The sequence below is a fragment of the Opisthorchis viverrini genome (assembly GCF_000715545.1).
Source record: "Opisthorchis viverrini unplaced genomic scaffold opera_v5_10, whole genome shotgun sequence".
Classification (NCBI taxonomy): Eukaryota; Metazoa; Platyhelminthes; class Trematoda; order Opisthorchiida; family Opisthorchiidae; genus Opisthorchis; species Opisthorchis viverrini.
In genome coordinates, this window is record NW_008751666.1 from 1,750,528 (window position 1) to 1,774,335 (window position 23,808).

At 44.9% G+C, this 23,808-nt stretch overlaps 2 protein-coding genes across 2 annotated transcripts in view; one reads left to right on the plus strand and one right to left on the minus strand.

The window, feature by feature from the left end:
- Positions 1-14,764: 14,764 nt before the first annotated feature.
- T265_00971 (hypothetical protein) lies at positions 14,765-14,965 on the minus strand (the record flags this gene model as incomplete). Its single annotated transcript, XM_009164886.1, has 1 exon — positions 14,765-14,965. The coding sequence occupies one exon, from the start codon at positions 14,963-14,965 to the stop codon at positions 14,765-14,767; it is 201 nt and encodes a 66-aa protein (XP_009163150.1).
- Positions 14,966-15,572: 607 nt separating this feature from the next.
- T265_00972 (hypothetical protein) overlaps positions 15,573-23,808 on the plus strand; it is a gene marked incomplete at both ends in the record, with an annotated part of 65,355 nt that continues 57,119 nt past the window's right edge. Inside the window, 4 exons of the mRNA XM_009164887.1 lie at positions 15,573-15,724; positions 17,619-17,840; positions 20,170-20,822; positions 22,917-23,020. Of these exons, the coding sequence (XP_009163151.1) occupies positions 15,599-15,724; positions 17,619-17,840; positions 20,170-20,822; positions 22,917-23,020 (1,105 nt within the window). The remainder of the gene's footprint in view (positions 15,725-17,618; positions 17,841-20,169; positions 20,823-22,916; positions 23,021-23,808) is intronic.

A 23,808-nucleotide genomic window follows, 5' to 3' on the forward strand; every position in this document is an offset into this window, starting at 1 on the left:
CATCGCCGGTGGTTCTGAGCCTGGCCTTTAAATTCGGGAAATAAAAAAAAGAGCACTGCTGTTTTCTGATTGTTACTGCTGGTGTTGGCCTCGCCTCGGTTGAGCTATTTGGCAATGCCATAAACAATAACAAAAACTGGCCTTTTCGCCTGTCCAAAAGTATTCAATAAAAAATCAATATACCTGGGATAGCCAGAAGAAACTCTGCGATGCCCATGGCCTACGTCGACGTGCGTTGCTGTAGCTGCCTTCGTCAATATCGAGGCTACACCGCGCCAAAACCTACCTCGTCAACCAAACAAAAATGACAAACCAAATTTGCTGCTCCCAGGAGTGGACACATACAACACATATAAACATACATTTAGACTCCCGACTCTCCACTATCAACATCCGAGGATAGCATCGAAAAATCTTCGTCACGCACCACTCACTGATTAAGGCTGATAGTAGTGCTTCGGGGACTGGGGACCTTCTCCCTCGCATCCACCTTCCTTCCTAGATTGTCCTAGTATTGTCCTTCTTACTAACAACCCCCAGGAATTTACACCCCCCAGTCGTTACGAGTTTGGTTTACCCTCACCACACCGCCTCTTAGCCCACATGCAGTAAACTGTCCTGTCTCAGGTAGTATAGTTATATTGACAATCTTAGCTTCACTCTGATGACTACACTACTGAGTACAGATTCATCCTTATCCTGTCTTGTTTAATCACCTGATGTCCTTCCATAACTGTGGTAGACGATCATTTTTTTCCCTATTAAAGGACTATATCCTGTCTGATAACCCCTATAACTCTCCAGACCCTATTGATCTCATCTCATTTCATTTTCTCCCCAAGCTTCGACCCGTGGTAATGCGCGCTATGGACTATCTGTTTGGCTGTTGTCAACTCCACCCGATTCGTGCATCACGAAGGAAGGGATCCCCGATCTGAAAATAAAAGGGAAAACAACAACAAGACTGCACATCTCAGCCTAACAACCTAATTCACGACGTCCACCACGGGGCTGTCCAGAAACCGAAGTACTTCAGTGCAGTGATGGTACGGCGCTGGAATACCCGGTTTGATAGCATACCCGCAATTGTTCCCCTCTTAAGTTTGTCCAGGCCCTCTCGCTCACTGGTTCCCATACCGACAACCACAATCAACCTTCATTGTTCCCGGCCACCACCGGAAGGCGTTCATTTCAATCTGCCGAACCTTCTGCCAGATGCAAAGATCTCGACGGCTTTTATTCGTACTCCTCACCGAATGAGTCAATTATTGCTCAGCTTGCGTGAACTCGTTTCCCAAGAAACTTTTACACTCGACCCTGCTTCATCTGCAACACTAGTGAGTCGCTTCACTGCACACTGTACTTCTGCGTTTCCTGCTACCGTTTGTCCTTAATACATTTTTACCCCACTACACCACCCCCACATACCTTTCCGTGGCCACCCGCCATAGCCCAAGGCCATGAAGCCCTAGTGACGGTTCTGGACTTTAGTTCAAACCGGCCTGCCATGTCGTGGCAGCTCTGCTGCATCTCCATATCCACTATTCCGGCCCTACACTTCCTGTAGTTTGAAGTTTTTTTGTTTCTCACGTTCCAGTCTGGAACCTCTTTGTTATGCCCTCATTTGTATTGTTTTCTTTGCCCGCCACTTTTAAACCTCAACGTTCAGATCTCGTGCCATCTGATATGCTCTCCATAGGACATAAAGAGACCTTGTAATTTTGGATTCCTACCCATGCCACCTCAGGTGTGATAAACTCTACTCAAATAAGGTTTACTGTTTACGTCACTTTCCCTTTTCCCATTAAACACAAACCCCAAAAGTCACGCCATTATTCTGACTGTAATGCTATGATCATGCCCGACGGTATGCTACCCACTAGTTGGGAATAAATATTATTATTATTATTTATATTACTATTATAAGTATTTTATCCGGTCGGAGAAAAGCCAGGCCAGTAAAACAGCTCAGTCAGTTCGAACAAGAAAACGAAGCCGGCCGCTGAAAAAGCAGGTCGCGGAGGCGAATGAGGTGACATCTAGGATTGGGATAATGGGGATAGAACGGAGGTGGCCAGTATGAACCATCAGTAAAACAGCTCAGTCAGTTCGAACAAGAAAACGACACAGCCGCTGAAAAAGGCAGGTCGCGGAGGCGAATGAGGTGACATCTAGGATTGGGATAATGGGGATAGAACGGAGGTGGCCAGAGCGTATGAACCATGACTAAACAATGACGGACCGTGAGCTATCGAGCCGAACATAGACATGCAGCAATGTTGTTGCGTGTGTCGAATGTGTTGCAAGGCGTATGCTACTTCCTCAGCTATGAGGAACTCTGACTTTTGCTTGTTTTATGTTGGATAGGGTTAGGTAAGACGAGACAGTACTCATTAAACGGAGAGGAAAATAACTCCAGGGCAGAGACTTACCTGGGAGGAACATGGCGTGAATTGCTTTAAGTGAGCCGAAGAGGCAGCAACGTGTAACTAGAGGGTGGCTGATTTTTAAGTTATTGTTTTTATTTATTTTTTTCGTCCACCAACTATACCATCGCCAAATTAAGAAGTAGCCTGTACCCCGTTCATAAAGGGGATCGAGGGATAATGGGGAAGTAAGTAGGGTGGTCTGTGGGAATGGATTTTTTGAATGAACGTTGGACGTTCTCAGCTACCAGCCTACAACTTTGGGTATAAGTTAAAGATAAAGCACGGGACAGAATTCCACAATTGGTTGCTCACAAAGCTTGAAATTTACAACCTTCATGTTTCGAAGATTGAAGAGGCGTAATGGTAGAAAGCACAATATACGTGCTCCGGCACTCTGGAACTGGACATTCCACAATTGGTTGCTCACAAAGCTTGAAATTTACAACCTTCATGTTTCGAAGATTGAAGAGGCGTAATGGTAGAAAGCACAATATACGTCGGCAGGCACTCTGGAACTGGACTTGATGAGAAAAACTAAGGGTGCAAGATTATCTGAGACTAGGGTCTTTGATCTCAGTGGAATGAGTGACAGAGTTTCTGTTAATTGAAAACGTATCAGCTGGGAGGGACACGTTACGTTGAACTTTGAAGAAGAGAAGCTCAGGCTAAAGGCACATGACCAGCGAGTTAGACAGTCTAAGTCGCGTTGGATCCGGCAAAAGGCAAGAGTTTAAGATGGAGGAAGGAATGTGTAAGCAACCTCCATATCGACCTCGAAAAAGATACGGCGGTGAAGGCGTCGTTGACATACAGTAGGAAGGGGAAAAGGCCTAACACGCCCACTTGAATGACCCACTAGTGATCAGTATTGAGGATGACTAATGTCACCAATTCGTCAGCTGTGACCTATCTGATAGATCGGGGGGTGATCTATTGAAGTACGCATCCAGTGATGCCAACAGATTTGAGTTTCTTCAGCAGGATGCGTGAGAAGACTTGGTCAAAGGCTTTTTGGATATCTAGATAGACTGTAGCAATAAAGTGCCGGATCATAGGCTGTAGTGACGGTCTAAAAGAAGTGGAGCTGGCAGCCACTGACGGATCTCTGATATAAGAGTCCGTACTGTCGGTCATCAGTGGCATTTGTAGCTAGGAGGAACCCGATTAACAGGCCTTTGACCAGACCTTCAAGGGTTCGCATTAAGCGGGGTATGATGGACCCCCTGGAGCTGGAAGTAGTTTTTGGATCCAGATTTGAAATGAGGGCGAAGAGTAGATTGTTTCCACTGGAAGGGGGCAATTCCATAGTTGACTGGGTGATTAAAAAGGTTTAAGTAAGAGATTTTTACATCTTGACCACCACATAGCAGGGCACGTGATGGTATGCCACCGCCCCCCGGCACGGCAATACAACCTCAAAGGATGATTGTAGGAAGTTAACTCACACAACGGTATCATTCTTATTGGGAATGTGACACTCCGTAAACGGCATATTTCAAAAGTGGTTATCTTGATAACCGGATCCCTAGTCACCTCTGTGACCTATCTGATAGATCGGGGGGTGATCTATTGAAGTACGCATCCAGTGATGCCAACAGATTTGAGTTTCTTCAGCAGGGATGCGTGAGAGACTTGGTCAAAGGCTTTTTGGATATCTAGATAGACTGTAGCAATAAAGTGCCGGATCATAGGCTGTAGTGACGGTCTAAAAGAAGTGGAGCTGGCAGCCACTGACGGATCTCTGATATAAGAGTCCGTACTGTCGGTCGTCAGTGGCATTTGTAGCTAGGCGGAACCCGATTAACGGGCCTTTGTCCAGACCTTCAAGGGTTCGCATTAAGCGGGGTATGATGGACCCCCTGGAGCTGGAAGTAGTTTTTGGATCCAGATTTGAAATAAGGGCGAAGGGTAGATTGTTTCCACTGGAAGGGGGCAATTCCATAGTTGACTGGGTGATTAAAAAGGTTTAAGTAAGAGATTTTTACATCTTGACCACCACATAGCAGGGCACGTGATGGTATGCCACCGCCCCCCGGCACGGCAATACAACCTCAAAGGATGATTGTAGGAAGTTAACTCACACAACGGTATCATTCTTATTGGGAATGTGACACTCCGTAAACGGCATATTTCAAAAGTGGTTATCTTGATAACCGGATCCCTAGTCACCTACCTCGACTACTTGTGGTAACTGCCAGGACCGTGTCCACTTGCGACGCCGGTTATGGGGCTTCATATACGCACGGTAACCTAATGCAAAGGTGAACAATGGTCCTTGATACTCATAACCACATATATTATCAGTGCTTGTAGTAACTGCCGGGCCCGTACTCATGCCCGCAACTGACTATAGGGCCCAAACTATAATTAATAGACCGAAACAACGACCGACGGCGACCCTTCATTTCCATACATGTCCGTCTGCTAAGCCGACTCCGGAAAAACGCACAGCCACCCTCGGTGACTCATGTTTCCATTTATCGGTAGAAGCGTAGAAGCGCAGGTAGAAGCGTATGGTGTAATTAACCCAGTTCAGTTTCCGGAAGTCACGTTCATTCGACGGGGTTTCTGAGAGGGAAATAGACAACCGATTGCAACCCGCATAGGCTCGCGTACACAGCACAAAATTAAACAAAGTAGTAATGGCTTGTTCCCGTGCCATCCACTATCGATTTAAAAATTCATTGATAACAGGGCAAAAATGCTAACAGAGGCTGGCCACATGCGCGCGGTATGATGCCTCAGAAGTAAAGCTCCACGATTTCCTTCAAACTGTAACTATGCCATTCTGGGGTCATCTCATCGTTCAAGCACGTAACGCCACCAAACACTCACGTTATTTCTGATCCCATGCCCCTGCAAGCTTCGGGCGACCTTGGTTGTACACAACTCAGCCAATTTAGTACTTTTAAAACGTAGGTCCATATCCGTTCGCATTTACCGCATATCTATTGTCTCCACCTGAACATCGAAGACGTTTTTGAAATTTGGTGGCATGGTCTCACTGCAGTACTTAGGAACTTTGACCAGTCCTGGTTGTTTGATATCTCGAGCCGTAGTCTAACTGACATCGTAGTGCTTCCTAGCAGACCATTTTGGAACCTTTCGTATTTTAAGTCCCCGATGTAAACACGGTTTTCTTATTGCCTCGCCTTAATGGCGGCAAGGAAGCACGGTTCGCCCTTGTCGGACCCAAGAATATCCTTGATTCACGCTGGTCTCAATTTGTGACGATTTCTAGGAAAAGCCTAACTACCACGGAAACCCCAGACGACCCACCAAAGACGTTAATGTACGGGGCTTTCCACGGACCTCATACGATGTCACGATGACGGTACCACGACTGTCATACTCAGTGTGAAGCCCGCAGTTCACCATACCCCTAATATTTCCCGGAACAGCGCGTTATGTTCACCCACAAGACCGTCCCAGACCAGTTAATCTGTGCAAGGACTTGGGATCAGTGAACACACTATGGTGTTCTCTACCTGTTCTCCCAATAAACCTGATGATTCATCAAACGGCTCTATCGAGGTCTTGATATACCCTTACAGGGTAAACCTCGCCGTGCAACCGATGCGGTGTATGCTGACCATTATAAAAAAAACAAAAAATACTAGCTGTGATGAAATCCTCGGCTATGTTTGGCGGTATGCTTATCGCAACGATAGAAGATTTTTCCTACATAGATCGCGAACGGCTGCTCCCTTTTGAGTTTGCGCGTGCATAAGGGGCGCAATTATTGTTAAGGTAGTCTTGAGATTAGTTCCAAATCCAATACAGAAGAAAGCACCCAAAGAAATCTGCAGCTATTAAAAAATGAATTCCAACAAAACTGCAGCCGCACGAGGAGGTCCTAAGCGCTCGAATTAATTACCATCAAATGCTAAAACTTTATGCAAAAGTTTCACTCATTCGAACTATTTGAAATAATTTTTTTGAGAATTTTTCAAGGCTCGGCGGAAACAACAACCCCACCCGAATCGCCTTGTAAAGACCACTGAATCTGTGTACCAGAAAATTCAGCTGCTGATTGGATGGGGCATCAGCCAATCAGGTTCAGGCGAGGAACTTTTTACATTTCCTGATCATGGTGGCCGAACTACATGGGCTGAAGGTTAGAATTTACCTTCAAAGGCCGTGACGTCCCCCTTGGTTTTATATTCGTAATAGTGCGTTATGTTCTTGTAAATATTGCCCATCACTAAGCTACTAGTTCCGCTGTTACCGACACTTGTGCCTTTCCGGTGAACGACAGCCACTGACCGACAAGAACAAAACCGACCCGGGAAACTTGGGCAAAAACCTCGATCCTGTGTATCAATCCGTGAATCCGTGAGTTACGGCGGTTTCGGGGCACAAGTGAGGACGTAAGGTTGATATGGTGTGCCCTCAGGACATTACACACATCTCACCCTGCATCGGGTAGCACGTTGGGTATGCTGCTCAAGTATGGAGCTCACGACCTTATCGTGATCATAAACTGGTGGAGACTACTAAATGCTGCCCCACTAAGTCAGCCCGGGGGCTTCGAATAGTCATATGCAGCAAACCTCTGGGATCCCTCCGATCGGGCCTACAGGATTTTGAGAGGTGACCTCATGCTCACCTGACAAATTTTAACGACTCAGCATCACGTTGCCACCAACCACCAATGTCAGAGACAATGGACAATATTTCCTTCTAGCTTAATCGTCGTGATTTTCGCTAACCACCTACCTCTCGTAAAACTCCTTACACACCTGTCGTTTCTGTTCCACTGGGACAAAACATCGGCTTGGAAACTGCGACAGCTGCACTACTTTATTAACCAACATCTGTGGTTTCACCAAACACCGGAACATGATTGAGTTTGATCTTTTTTGGTCACATAATCACGAGTTCGAAATAGCTCAGTGGTTAAGGCGCCAGTTCACGGACCGGAAGGTCCGTGATTCAGATCCAATGTCCGCATCTCAATTGCTCCAACACAGGCTCCAGCACAGGCACTATCCCAGCCCTTACGTTGGCATACCACTGAAAGCGTGCTACCGCTGAATAATTGTTTTGCCACATCATTATCAGAGACAACAATAAGGTGTTGACACGAAGGCTTCACTACCGCACAGCCATAAGGCTCATCTAATTAGATGTAACGCTTTTGAGTGCAAGAAGAGTGAAACAGTGGGTGAGGGATGGGACCTAGTCCTGGCTTTTTAAAGCATTCTGAGTTGCCTATCCCTCCAAGCGCCCAATCAAACAATCTGGAAAGAAACTGACAACACAAAAGCCCCCGATGTCGATCAGGCGTTATTTTTTGCAATGACTTTAGCCAAGCGCAGGCGAGGTCATTGGTATCCCATCCTGGAAGGCTTGCAACACCCAAACTCGCAATCTCTTCCACATCCTTCTTCTAGGTCATACGTTGTTCACCTTGCGGTTGGTGCAATTCCAAAGGAGACACAGAGAACAATATCTGTCCCGGCAAACGGTGTTTTGGCATGCGTAGAACTGACCGGGTCACCGTAGTCGATTATGTTGGATGTTTTCCGCGAGTAAAGTACCTGTTGCACAACCAGATACCCGTTTTATAATCACCTCGTTACTAACCCGGTGAAATTCCAAAACCAACAACGCCTCTGAGATATTGGTAGTAAAAAAAACGAAGATGCTTCACACCATCCCCATTCGTATAGGCCACGTCTCGCAGCCATACAGCAACAGCCCTTTCTATAGACTGGTACACGCGACTCTTAAGACCTAGTGACATGGACGTTGATTTGCTCACTGAGCTGGTCAATTCGCTTGCAAACGTTTCACCACCAATCGAGGTGATATCATCAGTGCATTGTTAAGGAGAGTGGTGGCAATGGGTTGCTGGTGGGCAAGCCAGATTACATTGAAAAAGCCAGACAACTACTAAATGACACGACAACCTACATGCCAATCATTCATGACTGTTGCGAGAGTCGAGTAGTTCCAGGACGGGATTAGAAAGGAGACAGAATAGGAAGACGTAATGTGCGCTTTAATAACTGTAGTACATGAGCTGAAAATAGAGTGAGAATCACGAGTTAATGGGCTATGCAAATGTATGGGTTATATAGTTATGACATTCTCCCCGCCTTGGAATAAGTGTGTACTTTGCGGAGAAAGAACGTAAAAAATAAAAGGCTGTAATAGTCACATGGAGTCGTTTACGCCTCTCTGTTGCGTAGATTATATGGGTGAGTGCGCTGTTGTCGGATAAGAATGTCCAAGTGATTTCCTGGATCTGCACTAGAATGGGATGGCGAGACATCGTTAATAGGCAAGAGTTCATTTTCTGAGCAACCACGGTGGATTGTTGGTGTTGTGTGAGGCTCCCCTTGTTCGGCGATATGTATTGGTTCCTGTTCTGTGTCGGATGTCATGTCGTTCCCTTTGGGAGCCAAGCGATGCAAGGATACGGTTTCGTGTTTGCCATCTGGACGAACTATGTGGGCGTACTGTGGATTACAAGAGACGAGTTCCACTTCCTCTACCAGAGGGTCATATTTAGAGACTCGATCATTGCGTTTTAAAAGGATTGGCCCAGGGACAGTAAGCCAGGTAGGTAGGGAGGCACCGTTGGCTGATCGTCGTGTGAACGGCATAAAACGTTCGTGTGGGGTACAGTTGATACTAGTACATAACAGGGATATGATACAGTGGATAGCATCAAGGAGGACAGCCTCCCACTGTGTGACAGGCAAGCCGCGCGATTTTAGAGCCAGGCAGATGGTCTTCCAAAGGGTACCATTAAGTCGTTCAACCTGACCATTACATTGTGGATTATATGCAGCGGTGTGACTACTGGCAACGCCTTTATCGAACAAAAATTGTTTGAGTTCAGTTGACATGAATGCAGAACCGCGATCTGAGTGAATATAAGCAGGCATACCAAACAGTGAAAACAGTTGGCTCAAACAACGAATTACAGTGGAAGAGGACGTATCGGCGCAGGGATAAGCAAAAGGGAATCGAGAATACTCGTCAACGATTGTTAAGAGGTACTTATTACGAGTGTTTGAGGGAAGTGGGCCTTTAAAGTCGATACTAAGGCGTTCGAACGGTTGTGTGGCTTTGATAAGCTGGCCACGAAAGGTGTCACAAAATTTTGGTTTGAGCTCGGAGCAAGTGGAACAGTTGGACACCACACGTCGGATATCGCTGACTGAAAAAGGAAGATTCTTAGAACGAACAAAATGTGCAAATCTCGTGACCCCGGGATGGCATAATATGTTGTGAAGCTCTTCAAGTTTTTCCGTCCCGGTAATGTTGGCACAAAGGTTACGAGATAGGGTATCAGCAACGCGGTTATCTGTTCCAGGTCTATAGACGACGTCGTAGTTGTACCCTGCCAACTCGATTTTCCACCGTTCAATCTTGTCGTTCTTTATTTTACTTTTCTGTTGGTTCCCATACATAAAGGCTACCGAACGTTGATCCGTAATCAATTTAAAATGTCTCCCGAGGAGATAGTGGCGCCATTTGCGGATCGCTTCAACTATAGCATATGCTTCTTTTTCAACAGCAGAATGATTTTTCTCGCTTGCAGTCAAGGTTCTGGAGAAAAAGGCGACCGGCCGGCTACCCTGGCTCAGGGATGCACCAATAGCGATGTCGGACGCATCAGTTTCAACAACGAGAGGAATATTGTAGTCGACAGTAACTACCATCGCATTTTCTAGTTCGTGTTTAAGGTTCTCAAATGCTGTTCGGGCATTCTCCGGGAGCGGAAATATTTTGTTTTTAACCAATGGATGAATTTTGTCAGAGAACGCCGGTATCCACTGTGAATAGTAGGCAAACAAACCAACGGCTCTTTGCTGCGATTTCCCGTTCTCTGGAAGTGGGAGTTCTCTTATGGGGCGCATGCGTTCTGGGTCAGGTCTTATAATACCTTTGGAGACCTTGTAACCTAAGAGAGTAATCTCTTCAGTTGCGAAGCTGCTTTTCGTATCGTTCAAAGTAATATTGTATGTTTTTGCGACATCGAGAAAATGCCTAAGATTACGGTCATGTTCATCTCTCGTTTTGCCGCATATAGTGACGTTATCGATATAAGCGAATGTGTCTTTTACCTGTTCGGCTTTGATTATATTGTTCAGCGTTCGCTGAAAACACGCGACCCCGTTTGTCACTCCAAAAGGAATGCGCCGAAACTGGTATAGGTTCCCCCCAGCTTCGAACGCTGTGAATGGCTTGTCTGACTCGATTATTGGAACCTGATGATATGCACTCTGGAGATCCAGTGTGCTGTAGACAGTGTAGCGTGCGATGGTTTCAATCATTTGGTCGAGCCTTGGTAAAGGATAAGCGTCAAGGTAGGTGAAGCGATTGATTGTCTGGCTGTAGTCTATCACCATGCGTCTCTTGTGATTTGCATTGCGGGTAACGAGCACTTGTGCTCTCCACGGAGAATTTGATGGTTCGATTATGCCATCGGTAAGCATTTGGTCTACTTCCGTTTGTATGAATTGTTCATCTTCCGGTGTATGACGACGAGATTTTGTGGCGATCGGTTTGTAATTTGGAGCAAGATTGGTGAATAAGGATGGAGATTCCAGTTTTGCGGATGTTACGCCACATACAGTTAGGGTACCCCGTTGACCACCGAATGGAATTTCGACTTTATCATGTAACCCCAGAAAGTCATGTCCGAGAAGGACGTCTGCACAAAGGTTCGGTAATACACAAAGTCTGAAACGTTCGTATATAGCATCCTTGTACTGAATGGACACAAGGCAATAACCTTTGGTGGAACATGAATGTATCGTCGACGCCATTGTTATCACAGAGTCGTACGGAAATAGCTCCCAGTTATGAGTTTGCAGGATTGATGAAGAAACGAAACTTTTGGAGCTGCCGGTATCAATGAGAGCTCGGACAACAACGCCGTTGACCAAAATATCTGTTGTAGTTTTGGATAGGCAATTGGGAGCAGCAGCACAAAATAGCGAGGAGATTGAGGAGTCTTGAGCTGAACCCGCGTGGTATTTCGAGGCTTTGGACCTACAGACACGTTGAAAATGTCCAATTTTTCCACAACTCTTGCAAACTGATTCTTTAGCGGGACACTTATAACGGGGGTGCTTGGGGTTGCCACAAAAGTAACATGTTTGTTGTGTAGCGGCCGAAACTGTTGTTTCGGAATTAACAATGGGTAAAGGAGTAGATACCGAACAAGTAACGGGTTGTCTGTATACGTATGATTGTGACTGTTTTTGTGCAAGTTCGAGAGCTCGCGCGGCTTCATGGGCTTTGTCAAGGTCCAATTCATGCCACGTTAGCAGTTTCTCCCGAATGGTATTCAACTGCAATCCGGTTATCAGAGCATCCCGAACTGCTTCGTTTGTATGTTCCACAGCAGATAGTGCTTTGAATTCACAGTCTTTAGCAAGCATTTTAAGTTTTTGAACGAATTGGTCGACATCTTGACCAGGTTCTTGTTTGTATGTGGCTAAAAGATGGCGTGCATACACGAATTTTTCGGGTTGGTCGACATCTTGACCAGGTTCTTGTTTGTATGTGGCTAAAAGATGGCGTGCATACACGATATTTTTCGGGCGGATGTAAAGTTTTTCCAGCAAGGTTATCGCTGCATTCTGCGATGAAGTCATACACTGTATGGTCGATGTGACGAATGAGAGTTTCCAATTTATTTAGACCTTCGGGTTGAGTTAAGTTAATGTAAGCTTTGAAAGTACGGAACCAATGAGTCCATCGTTTCATGCCATCTGATGAGTGAGGATCGGCATCAAAAAGGTCGGAGAAAAGACGTAATGTACGCTTTAATCGTCTAATAACATGAGCTGAAAATAGAGTGAGAATCACGAGTTAATGGGCTATGCAAATGTATGGGTTATATAGTCATGACAATGACCCAACTTCAAACCTCACCAATCGAATCAACACAACGCTCAAGCAACGGCATGCCACAGGAGATGACCAGTCAGGAAAATGGAAGTCGAGGACATCAACATTGCCCAATTCTACGGAATACCGGAGGTGCACAATGAAGGATCTCCACTTCGACTAATCGTTTCACATCCGGGAACCCTCTCTTGCATCTTAAATTTTTTTGGCTTTGATGGGCAAATACATCAGCAGCTGGGGACAAGATGGCTCAAGTGAATAGTGCGCGAATTTACTGACCGTAATGTCCGCGGTTCGAACCCGACTTCTGCCTCTCGACTTCCCCTGTATAGGATTGGGCAACATGGCGGTATCCCAGCCTTCGTGCTTCCTTTAGGTGGAATGGCAGCTAGGCACCAGAAAATTACTGCAGCTCAACGATATCAACAGCTGAAAAGGACTTCAATGTGATCTCTAATGTCAGGATTAATCCCCGGTAATGCAAAGATTAATGTGCCAGGTACTACCAATAATCAATCCACGACATCTTTGTCATCATGGAACCGAATACAGTACACAGAACACACGAACTGCCCAATACCACGTTCGAAGGTATCAAGTTTACAATCGAACTGCAGAGGAACAATCGACTACCATTCTTGGACGCTTTAGTGAAGAGGAAGATGGATGGGACTCTGGAAATCTGCGTATACCAGAAAGACACACGGGTCAAATACTCAACCACAACGATAATCATCCAATGAACCGCAAGAAAAGCTGCGTCCAAACCCCCTTCAAGAAAGCAGAGACACTGCAGCGGCACAGAATTGCGGAAAAAGGAAGGGTTTGGGTTTTGTTGGTGTTGCGCGCCTTCTAGGATGAGGTCCCCGTGACGCCGCCTGTCCTTGGCTGGAGACGTTGCAAGAAAGGGCAGCTAATCGATGTCACTGACGTTTGTGCTGTCACTTTCTTTCCAGATCGTCTGATTGAGTGGTTGGAGATGTAGGCGACTCATAATGTTTGACATAAGAACCTTTTTGTTGTGCGGCCATGAAGCATCAATGTCAACACTGATGTTACTGTCTTTGATGGTGATGATGATGATGGAATAAGAAAAAAAACTATCTATTCAGAGTGTTCTAGAACAATGGAAGTCCAAGGAATTTTATCAAGAGAGGCTTGAACAAGAAAACTTCTCAGCAATAGCAACAACGGGAACAAGCGACCAGACCATCTAGAGTATATCTTAACTCACAACTAGATTGGGCTAAAAAGGAATCCAGCGTTTAGGAAACTGATCTTCAAACCGAAGGACAACCAAGAGGAACAATGTGGTATAGCAGACCAACTGCAACAAATTTCATATTGTACAAACTTCACAGCCCACATACGGACATCATCAGATAGCATCATCAGTTCTTTCCGAGAATGTCTTTGAGGTGGTCCGCCATAAAACCGGTTAAGGCCGATGTTGATTGTATGTCTATGGGGCGTCAGTGGCCTCCGCTAATGGGACCCACAATAGATTGATATTTGAGGTGACCTTGCCATCTACATTCAAGCTTGAGCAGCTACAGCTTGGTATCTCCAGGAAGCCGACTAATCCTCGCACAGACGATAGCCGAAGTAACGTCAAGTAATTAAAGTAAGGATCCTCCATCTGGGATAAGAAGCGATGAGTCAAAAATACCGAATTCCGATTGGCCCATGTTCTGGTCCATGTAAACTTTTTATCTTTTTTGCTCTTGGCCATTCAGTGACCCATGCATCCAATTGGCATGATGTTCGGATATTTCGAGTGGTGGATCCTCGGATGTGTCTTACCTAAAGGGTGGATGAAAGCCCTCGACGACACGACTAAGTCATCAAAACAATGTTCCTCCTGAATTCATTCACTCATTTTCGCTTCTTGACTTGGCCTTCCTCAGCGCTGTCTTCCCATGTTTCATCCTTTATGTGTGACCAGAAACCACCGTTTTCATATACGCCATTCACGGTCGAAAAACTGAACCGGACAGGACACGGGATTCTACGTCGCCTGAGCTCAAGGTCTCTCAGTGGTTGGGTTTGATCCTTCAGCTGTAGCGCCATTTCTTTGCCTAGCCGGCGTGCCTGCGGTAGGAGGCCCGAGGGCTGGGATACTGTTAGGTTGCCTAGATCTATACAGGAACAGTCGAGATGCCGAGGCTGGATACGAACCACGGACTTCCGGTCCTTAAGCTGACTCCTTAGCCACTGAGCTATCTCGCACTTTCTCGAGGTTTAATGCTGATAACTGGAAGGTCCGTGGTTCGAAACCAACCTTTGCTTCTCAATTTCTGCTTGGGTTTTGAAAACCGACGGTGTTTTAGCTCCCATGCTTCTATCGGGTTGCATGTTGCACACAGAACTGGTGTCACAGCCAAATAATGTTTATTTATCCTAAGCCGTTTGAGAAGGTAGCTGGTAACCTAACCAGATAAAGCGAAGTTGGTGCCTCACTCGGGGGCATTCCCTTTGGAGGTGACCGGAGTCATCCGTAACTCGCATGCAGAATCCGCATAACTCCAAGTTTCATTGTTGTAGAACCGGACTTTCCCTTGTGCCTCCTGATTTTCAGCATCTTGCTGTATGTTTGTCTTGGTTCTCCACCGGCTTTCGTACATCTGACCTCCGCGTGCGTTAGGTTGCCTCCACATGTTACTTAGTTAACTACCTATGCATCTCTTTTATTTCTTTGTATTTCCTAATACTCACTGCAGGTTCCACAACGGTTATAAGAATTCCCTGTTGGATACTTCTATCATCTGAAGCAGCATGAAAGTTATCCCAACTAAATTACAGGCACATGCTTTTTAACCTCCCTGAACAACCCATCTGGTCACTTACTATAAAGATTAGCTTCTGCGACCCATCAGTGCCTAGGATATTGTGGGTGGTCTAACTAATTTACGTACCACTCTCTTGCATTTTCTGCTAACCAGTCCTATCGTTTTTCAGCTGCTTTAAATTTTTACGACTCGCTTCTGGGAGGCATGGGCGAGGGTACTGAAAATGGCGATACCGTCATCCGGATTGGGTTGTGTGCGATGGCTAAAAAGGCTATGTCCAAGCCTATGAAAGAAATCCTACGTCGAATGGACAAATTCTCACACATCCGTCAAATCATTTTTGATGAACATGTTATCCTTCACGAGCCAATTGAATCCTGGCCCTTGTGCGATGCACTCGTGAGCTTTTATTCTGAAGGATTTCCACTCGAGAAGGCAATTGCTTACTCAAAACTCAGGAAACCATACCTTGTCAACGATCTGGAATCACAATACATATTAATGGATCGACGGCTTGTTTACGAGTGCTTGAAACGCGAGGGTGTTCCTGTCCCCAGATATGCATGCGTTTCCAGGCGGCCCGGAAGCCCTCCTGTCAATGTTGTGGAAAGTGATGATTCCATCGAGGTAAGCGCGTGCCTTTTTGTCTTGATTGTTTGTGGTGGTGCCTTTCATGTAACCCTTTGGATCTGTTCTGGTGCACGTGTCAGGCCGCATTACTGCCTCACGAACGAAATGCACTAGAATTTTCCAGAATTTTTCCTCGTGATAAATTAAACTTGCACCGTGTGAGTTGCCTTCCAGGCCTTCTGTTGCCAGACCTATGCAACAACACACGACGAAGCTGGACCGCCACTTCATTCTTCTGTACTATGTTGCGGATTGGATGCCGAACTACAGTATTGCAACCGCGTTTTGAAAGGACGCCAGTTCGTTTAGTAATCAAAGTTTTTCCCGGGGAGATTGGTAGCGCTGAACTTACAGTAGTTGTTTTCGCAAGTGTGCGATGGACTACGAACTGTCCGTCTTCATGTGATGCGTTTTTGCACTGGGTGTTTGGAAACGATAATGAAGCGAGAACATCAGAGTGGGTGCGAGTTGTATCCATAGGCTAGAAATTTATTGTTGCAGATTTAACAAGACGTCTGTGATAGCGCATGTTCCCAACTATTTTTTGAGCGGATTACCCTGTACTACCTGTCTTACATGTAGCATAGTACCTCCAAAGTTTATTGTGGGTTGCAAACAGACTGCACATCCCTGAACAAAATGGTTGTAATTTGACACACTGTTCAGGGTTCGTTGTATTCGTGAACGTATTCGCTGTGTGACCCTGTTGAAGTCCACTCGCTTGTGTCATCAGCAAGTGGCAGCCAGCATGTTTTGGCTGCGCCTGCGCGTGCCTCAGAAGCTTGTTTTTATGTGGAGTTAGAACTTCTTTTCCGTAGTGAAAAATTCTGGTTAGTTCACTCAGGGTGAAGCTGTGGTACATCCTGCTATCTTGATGTAGACGACGTTCTCCCAGCTGATCAAGCCCTGAGACTTGCTTACTCAAAGTTGGATCCAGGTGGCTGCATGCGTATTTCATTTTCTTCATCCCCTATAAAAATACCTCTACGGAGGATTGGGATTTTTTGTATAGTTGGCGGCCCTAAATTACTGGCAAATCCGGACTGATAACGGGGCCGTACTCCAAAACCGGTATTAGCACAATTATTTCGCTTACCGCGTTACGGTCTTCGTATAAATCTCGTGGCTTACAAGGCTCTTCGAAACATGATTACGAGTTAGATTTAAGACACCGGGCATGCCATTATTATTGAGATAAGGAAAGTCAAAACAACCTCGGCTACTCGAACGCTTTCGATGCTCTTTTCAGCAGCACTAGTTTCCGAATAATTGCTTATGGTTGCTGATCGATTTGAACCAAATAGGATTGCTCCTATGGAATCTCGGCTTCGCAGTGCAGTAGTAGCAGTAGTAGATGGGCTTTCCCGTTCAGCAACGGTTCGGTTTTGGATCACCTGGAATAAAAGAAACCCCATGGAGAGGCCGCAGTTCCATTCTTCTTGTTGCCGTATCCGGGAGATGAAGGAATGGTTACCCTGGTGACAAGCTGTACAGACCAAGAGAGCATGAAAACATTCGCTGGAGCAGTTTGATCCATAGGTTCATTTATCGTAGACAATCGTCTATAGCTTCTGTCATATGTAAGACTTTGAGCACAAGCACCTCAAGATATTACATGAAAATCCCATGTAACTGGATTTTTGTTCGCTTTATACTCGTCTGACGGTTCTTTCAATTACATAATCTGTCTTCGGGATGTTTTTTAATTTTCTTGTCATAGCAAATCATAGTTTCCGCATTCTAAAGGCGAATTTTATCGTACTCGACTATGGGGGAATCGGCTCATCACAATTAGATTGTTGGAACTGATGTCTGCATCATTGTACCTACCAGACTGGCAAGTTATAGTTATAATGACAATCCCTTCACCCTCACTCCTCTTGTGCTGTAGATTGACGGACAGGTTTTCCACAAACCTTTTGTGGAAAAACCACTGAATGCTGAGGACCACAATGTTTACATATACTTCCCTAGTACGGCCGGGGGAGGAAGTCAACGTTTGTTTCGAAAGGTGGGAAATCTGAGCAGCAAGTACTTTCCTCACAGCACAATCCGTACCAATGGCTCATACATGTATGAGGAATTCATGCCTACTGATGGAACCGATGTCAAAGTATGTCTTTTCTCTTTTACTTGTTCACTCGCTTGCGCAATTACATCACATGAGCTATCAGTATGTTACTTTAGATGAAGGTGGATATACTATGGTTATTAGTAGATGAAAGATTATTGTATTTTTTGCGGTTGGTGAATTTTGGTTTGAATTCGACAGCTACTCAGATTGTAGCTCTATGTGCCATTAAACTGAAGGTGTTGTAGCTCCCACTGGTTCACAAAAATCCCTTGTACCTGTAAATGGTGAATCTTGGCTCTGGTTAGACCCTTTTTCAAACTTTCCAATGATAGCCTTTGTATTCCTGTTGACCCTCTAACTGCACGAACATCGTGTATGAAGCAAGTAACTCCGGTGACAAGACAGCTTCACGGTTGCCAATAATATGCATTACCTACCGACTCTCTTATCTAACAGGATCAGTGTTAATTACGATTAACCCACATATGCAAAACACCCTTTAGTGAACAACTCACAGGATGACGGACCTGAACATTATTCTTTCTTGACACATTACACGCACATTTTGTTTATTGTTCCAATCGCCTGACAAGCTTCTGAATACAGTAGACTTTTTCACAGAGCGCCATTCTATAGAGACCACTTCTCTGGGACTTATGGTTTACCACCCGCCTGCGACCGAATCCATGCCTGACTGTCTACGACGAGATCGATACACGTAGAGTAAACCTCGTTTCGGATTCCAGACTTGGTAAATGGACCGGAACAGCTGCGACTTTTGGCCACTGCGGGCGGAGGGTTCAAGTCATCTTCAAGCCGTTGACTACCGGTGCCTATAACTGCAGTCTGTTGATGCGAACGAATTAGGAACAGGGTGATCGGGAGACGGGGTTTCTGGAGGGAACAGATAGTACTTCACTAAAAGAGTGCATCCAGAATTGCAAACTTTGGTGGCTGGCTCATGCCGAGAATAGCGCTGTTTTTGTGCCTTGTTCGGAGTGGCGGAAACCTACAGGTGGACAGAATTTAACATGGCGAAATAGGATCGAAGATGTTGAGAAAAGTTTGGACGCTGTTAGTTCTGTCCACTATCCAGGTTGGGGTCCACATAACCCTCCCTGTGCTTGATTGGAGACACTGAATGATGTGGCGGCTTATCGATATCAATACCATTCATGCTGTCAGACTCTATCCTCATTGTCTGACGGAGTGTTGGAGGTGTAGTCACCTCGAATACTTATTGTAGGCTAACCATAGGTCCTTTCCTTTCACCGTTTCTCTCTTTCGATAGTAAGACTTTATACAAGTGAATTAGCGTGGTCGCACGACAGTGGTGCACCAGTGTCATCTGGTGTTGCTGTCAGTAATGATTGATGAGGATGATGATGAGATGGACCGGAAATTAAACTGATTGAATTTTGGTTTTAGGGTTGACAATCGATTTTCAATAGATTCTGTGGTGATTCCAATCCAGATCGGGGTTCAGGTCAAAGATTTTCATCATCCGTCTTGTGAATTACTTGTTCTAACTAATTCAGCGGACGCTGCTGGATGTGTTGTTTTTTTATATCATGAGGCTATTTTTCACTGATTGGTTGGAGACCTGACTTACCCATCCGACATGACCCTTGGAAAGGTGCAATTGAGTGACCTTAGTTTTTATCCACTTTCGCATCAGGTCTTGTACTGATGAGTTAGTGAGTAGAGGCTCGATGTACTGGACAGGGTTTCACATCTTCGACTTGGTGTTCAGTTTCAATCGGCTCCTGCAAATTCCTATTATGCATTTTTCTGACCACAAGTTTTCATGTGGCCACATAATTGAGCTCCACTTTCAGCCCTTGTTCTTTTCACGTCCCTTGTCCATCGAACATTTACACTACTCGTTTCTGTGCATTAGGTTAATGACTGGGTGAATGTATAAATAAGTAAATAAATAAAATGAATATCATATCAAGTGGTGTTTTCGTGCTGGTTTACACTACTCGTTTCTGTGCATTAGGTTAATGACTGGGTGAATGTATAAATAAGTAAATAAATAAAATGAATATCATATCAAGTGGTGTTTTCGTGCTGGGTCCGGTACTAGGGCCCCCCCCCCCCAGTCCTACCTTCAAACCTCTGGGCACTTCAGCTGTTACGGCAATCCCATTCCATGGAGGGCTTTGTTTTGGTCGAATGTAGTATTAGTATGTCTGGAATTCGCTAACCCAACACACACAGTTTGCTCAGACCCGGAGTTATTTTAGATCATGGCGGGCCCTTACAGAAAGATATTCGATTTGTAAGTCATTCTCGTCAAATTTCATTCTATGTGTGATTGCTCATTATCTTCCATTCACATGTCTCTCCTTTCACGCCAAACAAGATCTATACCGTGGCCGATGACTACGCACACGCTGAAGCGCGCAAGTCCCCAGCCCTGGATGGTAAAGTCGAACGGGATCACGAGGGGAAGGAAGTACGGTACCCTGTCATTTTAACTCCGAGAGAGAAAATCATTGCCAAAAAAGTTGCCAAGGCCGTTCAGCAGCAGATTTGCGGTTTTGATCTGTTGCGTGCGAACGGGATGTCATATGTCTGTGATGTCAACGGGTTTTCGTTCGTGAAGTCTTCAAAAAAGTACTACGATGACTGTAGCCACATTCTAGGAGTGCTGATCACCCGGAAACTTGCCCCACAATTATGTGTTCCAGCGTACCTACCGCCGGGTACCGATGTGGATACTCCGCTTGTTCCGACTACTTGCGGGACAATCATGGAGTTGCGATGCGTCATCGCAGTTATTCGTCATGGAGATCGTACACCGAAACAAAAAATGAAAATGGAAGTCAGACATGAGAAATTTTTTGGTTTGTTCTTCAAATACGCGGGCGAATACGCCAACGAACTGAAATTGAAGCGTCCAACACAACTGCAGGAGGTTCTAGATATTGTCCGCTGCATACTAAAGGAAATCGAGAATCCCCAGGATGTCGACCCTCAGCTACTAAAGAATAAACCGAAATTCGAACAACTGAAGTAAGTGAAGCCACCCATTGTTGTCCCGCATTCGGGTTCGTCAAACTCAGTATGTGGCCATTTTTTAATTCAGGCAACAAGTAGGCGCAAGTTGGCGGCCATTTTTCGTCCTGTTTATCCTATTACTTTGCTCCACCCTGTGTGGAAACCAGTCTGTTGCAGACATCATACGATCCAGTTGTATGAATAAGTGGACTAGTTGGTGTAGGGTAAACGCTATTAGTTCCTGGCCAGCTTCCAGTAATTCTTGTTGGAATTACTGCTTCATCTACGAGAATAGCCGACTAGTTAGGATGGTCAACGTCACTGCACGGATGGACAATCGCCTAAACAGCTAAACAGTCGATCCAACTTGGAAACGTCAAATACTCTTGTAGTGCATTACTTACGGATTGTTTTACTATGGTATCAAATTTTTGAAGGGTTGGGGTGTCAGCTAGCGCTGGATTTTCAACTGTTGATTCCACATTTTATCTGGTGTTTTAGGTGTTTTAGTATAACTTTGCTTCCTTTTAAAAAAATTCAAACTGTGAGCGTTGGTTTCGGTCTAACGAATTTTTAATGTGATCGGGCCTTCTGTCTGTGGGACAATCACTTATACTTTCCAGACGGTTAAAGTTCCTCGCAAGTTACCTCACGGACTTCGGTTGGATATTTCACGCCTTCTGTCTATTATTGTTTCATTAATGACGTCAGTTCAGTTCATTCACTTGTCGATTACGTACCAGAGGTACACTGGTTTACTTAGCCGAGTGTAAGGGCATGAAAATTGGTTACTTCGCAGACCTCGGTTGGGTATTTCACGATGCGCTTTCTGTCTGTTTTTGTTTCGTTTATGACGTCAGTTCAGTTCATATACCTGTCGATTATGTACTGAAGGTACGGTTGCTTAATTAGTCGAGTATACGCGTACGAAAATTAGAACAGCCACGTATTTCAAGCAGTAGTTATGGTATGATTTAACTAGGTGAGTTTGCACCGGTTCTCGACAAAACGCACTCGTATGGTTTATTTTTGTCCCTTGTTGGGGAGCTTAAAACATTTTCTCCCGGTTATCACACAGGTTTAATATTGGTTCAGCCCTATGCTCTACATGGATTGAGCGACAGGGGTCTGCTACAACCCATCGGTTTTACTTAATTTAACTACAGTTTTGTTCGAATTCGCATCGACGTTCCTGGTCAATGCACACATTTTTAATTAAAATATCTCCAGTCAACAAAGAACATCGTAGTTCGCTTTCGGATGCTAACAAGTTAGAATAACGGGGACATGTACATCCAGGCGCTGTGCTGTGGCAATCCCACTCCTGCAACTGTTTTCCGGACTCCGCTTCTTCGTACGTTGCTTACCATGCCTGTTTCAGGTGTGTGTGATGTTCCAATACCAACCAAACCAAGGTTGAGAGGTTCTCAGTGGTTTTCGGTTGACCAAAGTTCTAACCGAATGTCCTCATCACCTGGTTTTACACTTTCGACCTAGATTTGGTTTGTTTAGCCCGGTCGATTTTCTTTTAAAATCGAATGTTCGATGTTTGGAAGGTCAAAACGCTGTTTCCTAAAGAGCGAAGCACTCACAGAGCAGAAGGGATGAAAATCTGGAACCTCGTTTACCTCTTTTCATCCCTTTTCATAAACGACTGATTACTTAAGCATGGGCCTAATAAGAAGTTTCACTTAATGTCAGCTGAAGTTTCTGTCTATGTTATTATTCGACCAAATGTGCTGCGCAAAAGTTGCGTCATGTTTGAACTGGGACGATATTCAGGGTATCAGAGTATTTTGCTAATAGTCAATTCACGAATGGGTGTATACTCCACTGACATACAGGTTAATGTTTTCGGGTAGCAGTTGGGACGAACGGAGACTCGGGGACCATATTCACCTGATTGGCCCGAGAAAGGCGAAGCCAGTAGTTTGCCTACGAGGAGTCCTCACCAACCTTGTAGTTTGTGTTGTTTAGACATTATTAATTTTGCTCGCAAACATTACCTGATTTCATCTACCCAACCAGTGAAACTGAGTTCCTGGCTCATTTGGCTACTTTTAACTCTTGTTTATTGAATCAAATTTTCTTTCCTGAATTCCAACTTAGGTATGTTTTGGAAATGTACGGTTCGTTCAGTGGCATCAACAGAAAGATTCAGCTTAAGTACCATCCACGCGGATTCAACAAGACAGGAAAAGTTGGAATCAACGGTGGGTATTCTTTGGTTGATCCATTCAGCAGAAAGCTGGTGTTCTTATTAGATGTTGCTTTTCATATTAATTGGTGCACTGCGTTTAAGCTTGAGTGCAAATCTTGATGGAGTGGATTCTGTGTGAGCTTTCGATCTACCGATAGTCAGGACAAACCTTTCAAGGACCACTTGTGTCTATCGGGTTGCGGCAGTTCGGGTTTTACATCATCCGAGTGACAATTGGTGACATATATTCTTGATATTTTGGTACATAGGCCGATGATTCAAGAGGATCTTGAACCCAATTGGATTACAATCCTAATCGTGCATTTTTCAGGGTCTATTTTGTAACGGAACAACTAGAGGGTCAACTTTTCTGCCGTAAGTCAGACCCAACCGAGAGAGAATACCGTATCCTAAAATGGCTCTGATATTACGAAAATAGTGTTTCTGTCTCCATACATGAGTCTATCGCCTGTTTTCCGTTGACCAAAGTAACTTATATGCTCACTAAATCATTAATGAGCGAAGGTGATGCTATTGCGTATCTAGTTCATAGATCTTCCCTCTCAACATCCCGGCGCGCACTATTACAACACACATCTTTGATGTGTAGTTTAGTGAATACCAGATAAACTGTATCGATACACATCGAAAGGGCATGTTGACTTCAAATTTCTGAACAAGTGGTTGGAGAAATGATCTATTCACCTAGTTCCTATATTTTAGGTCCTTTGAATAGTTCTAACATTCAGGATCTATTAATTTATTCGGAAGGTTTGTACCTTGATACCTTGCTTAGATAGA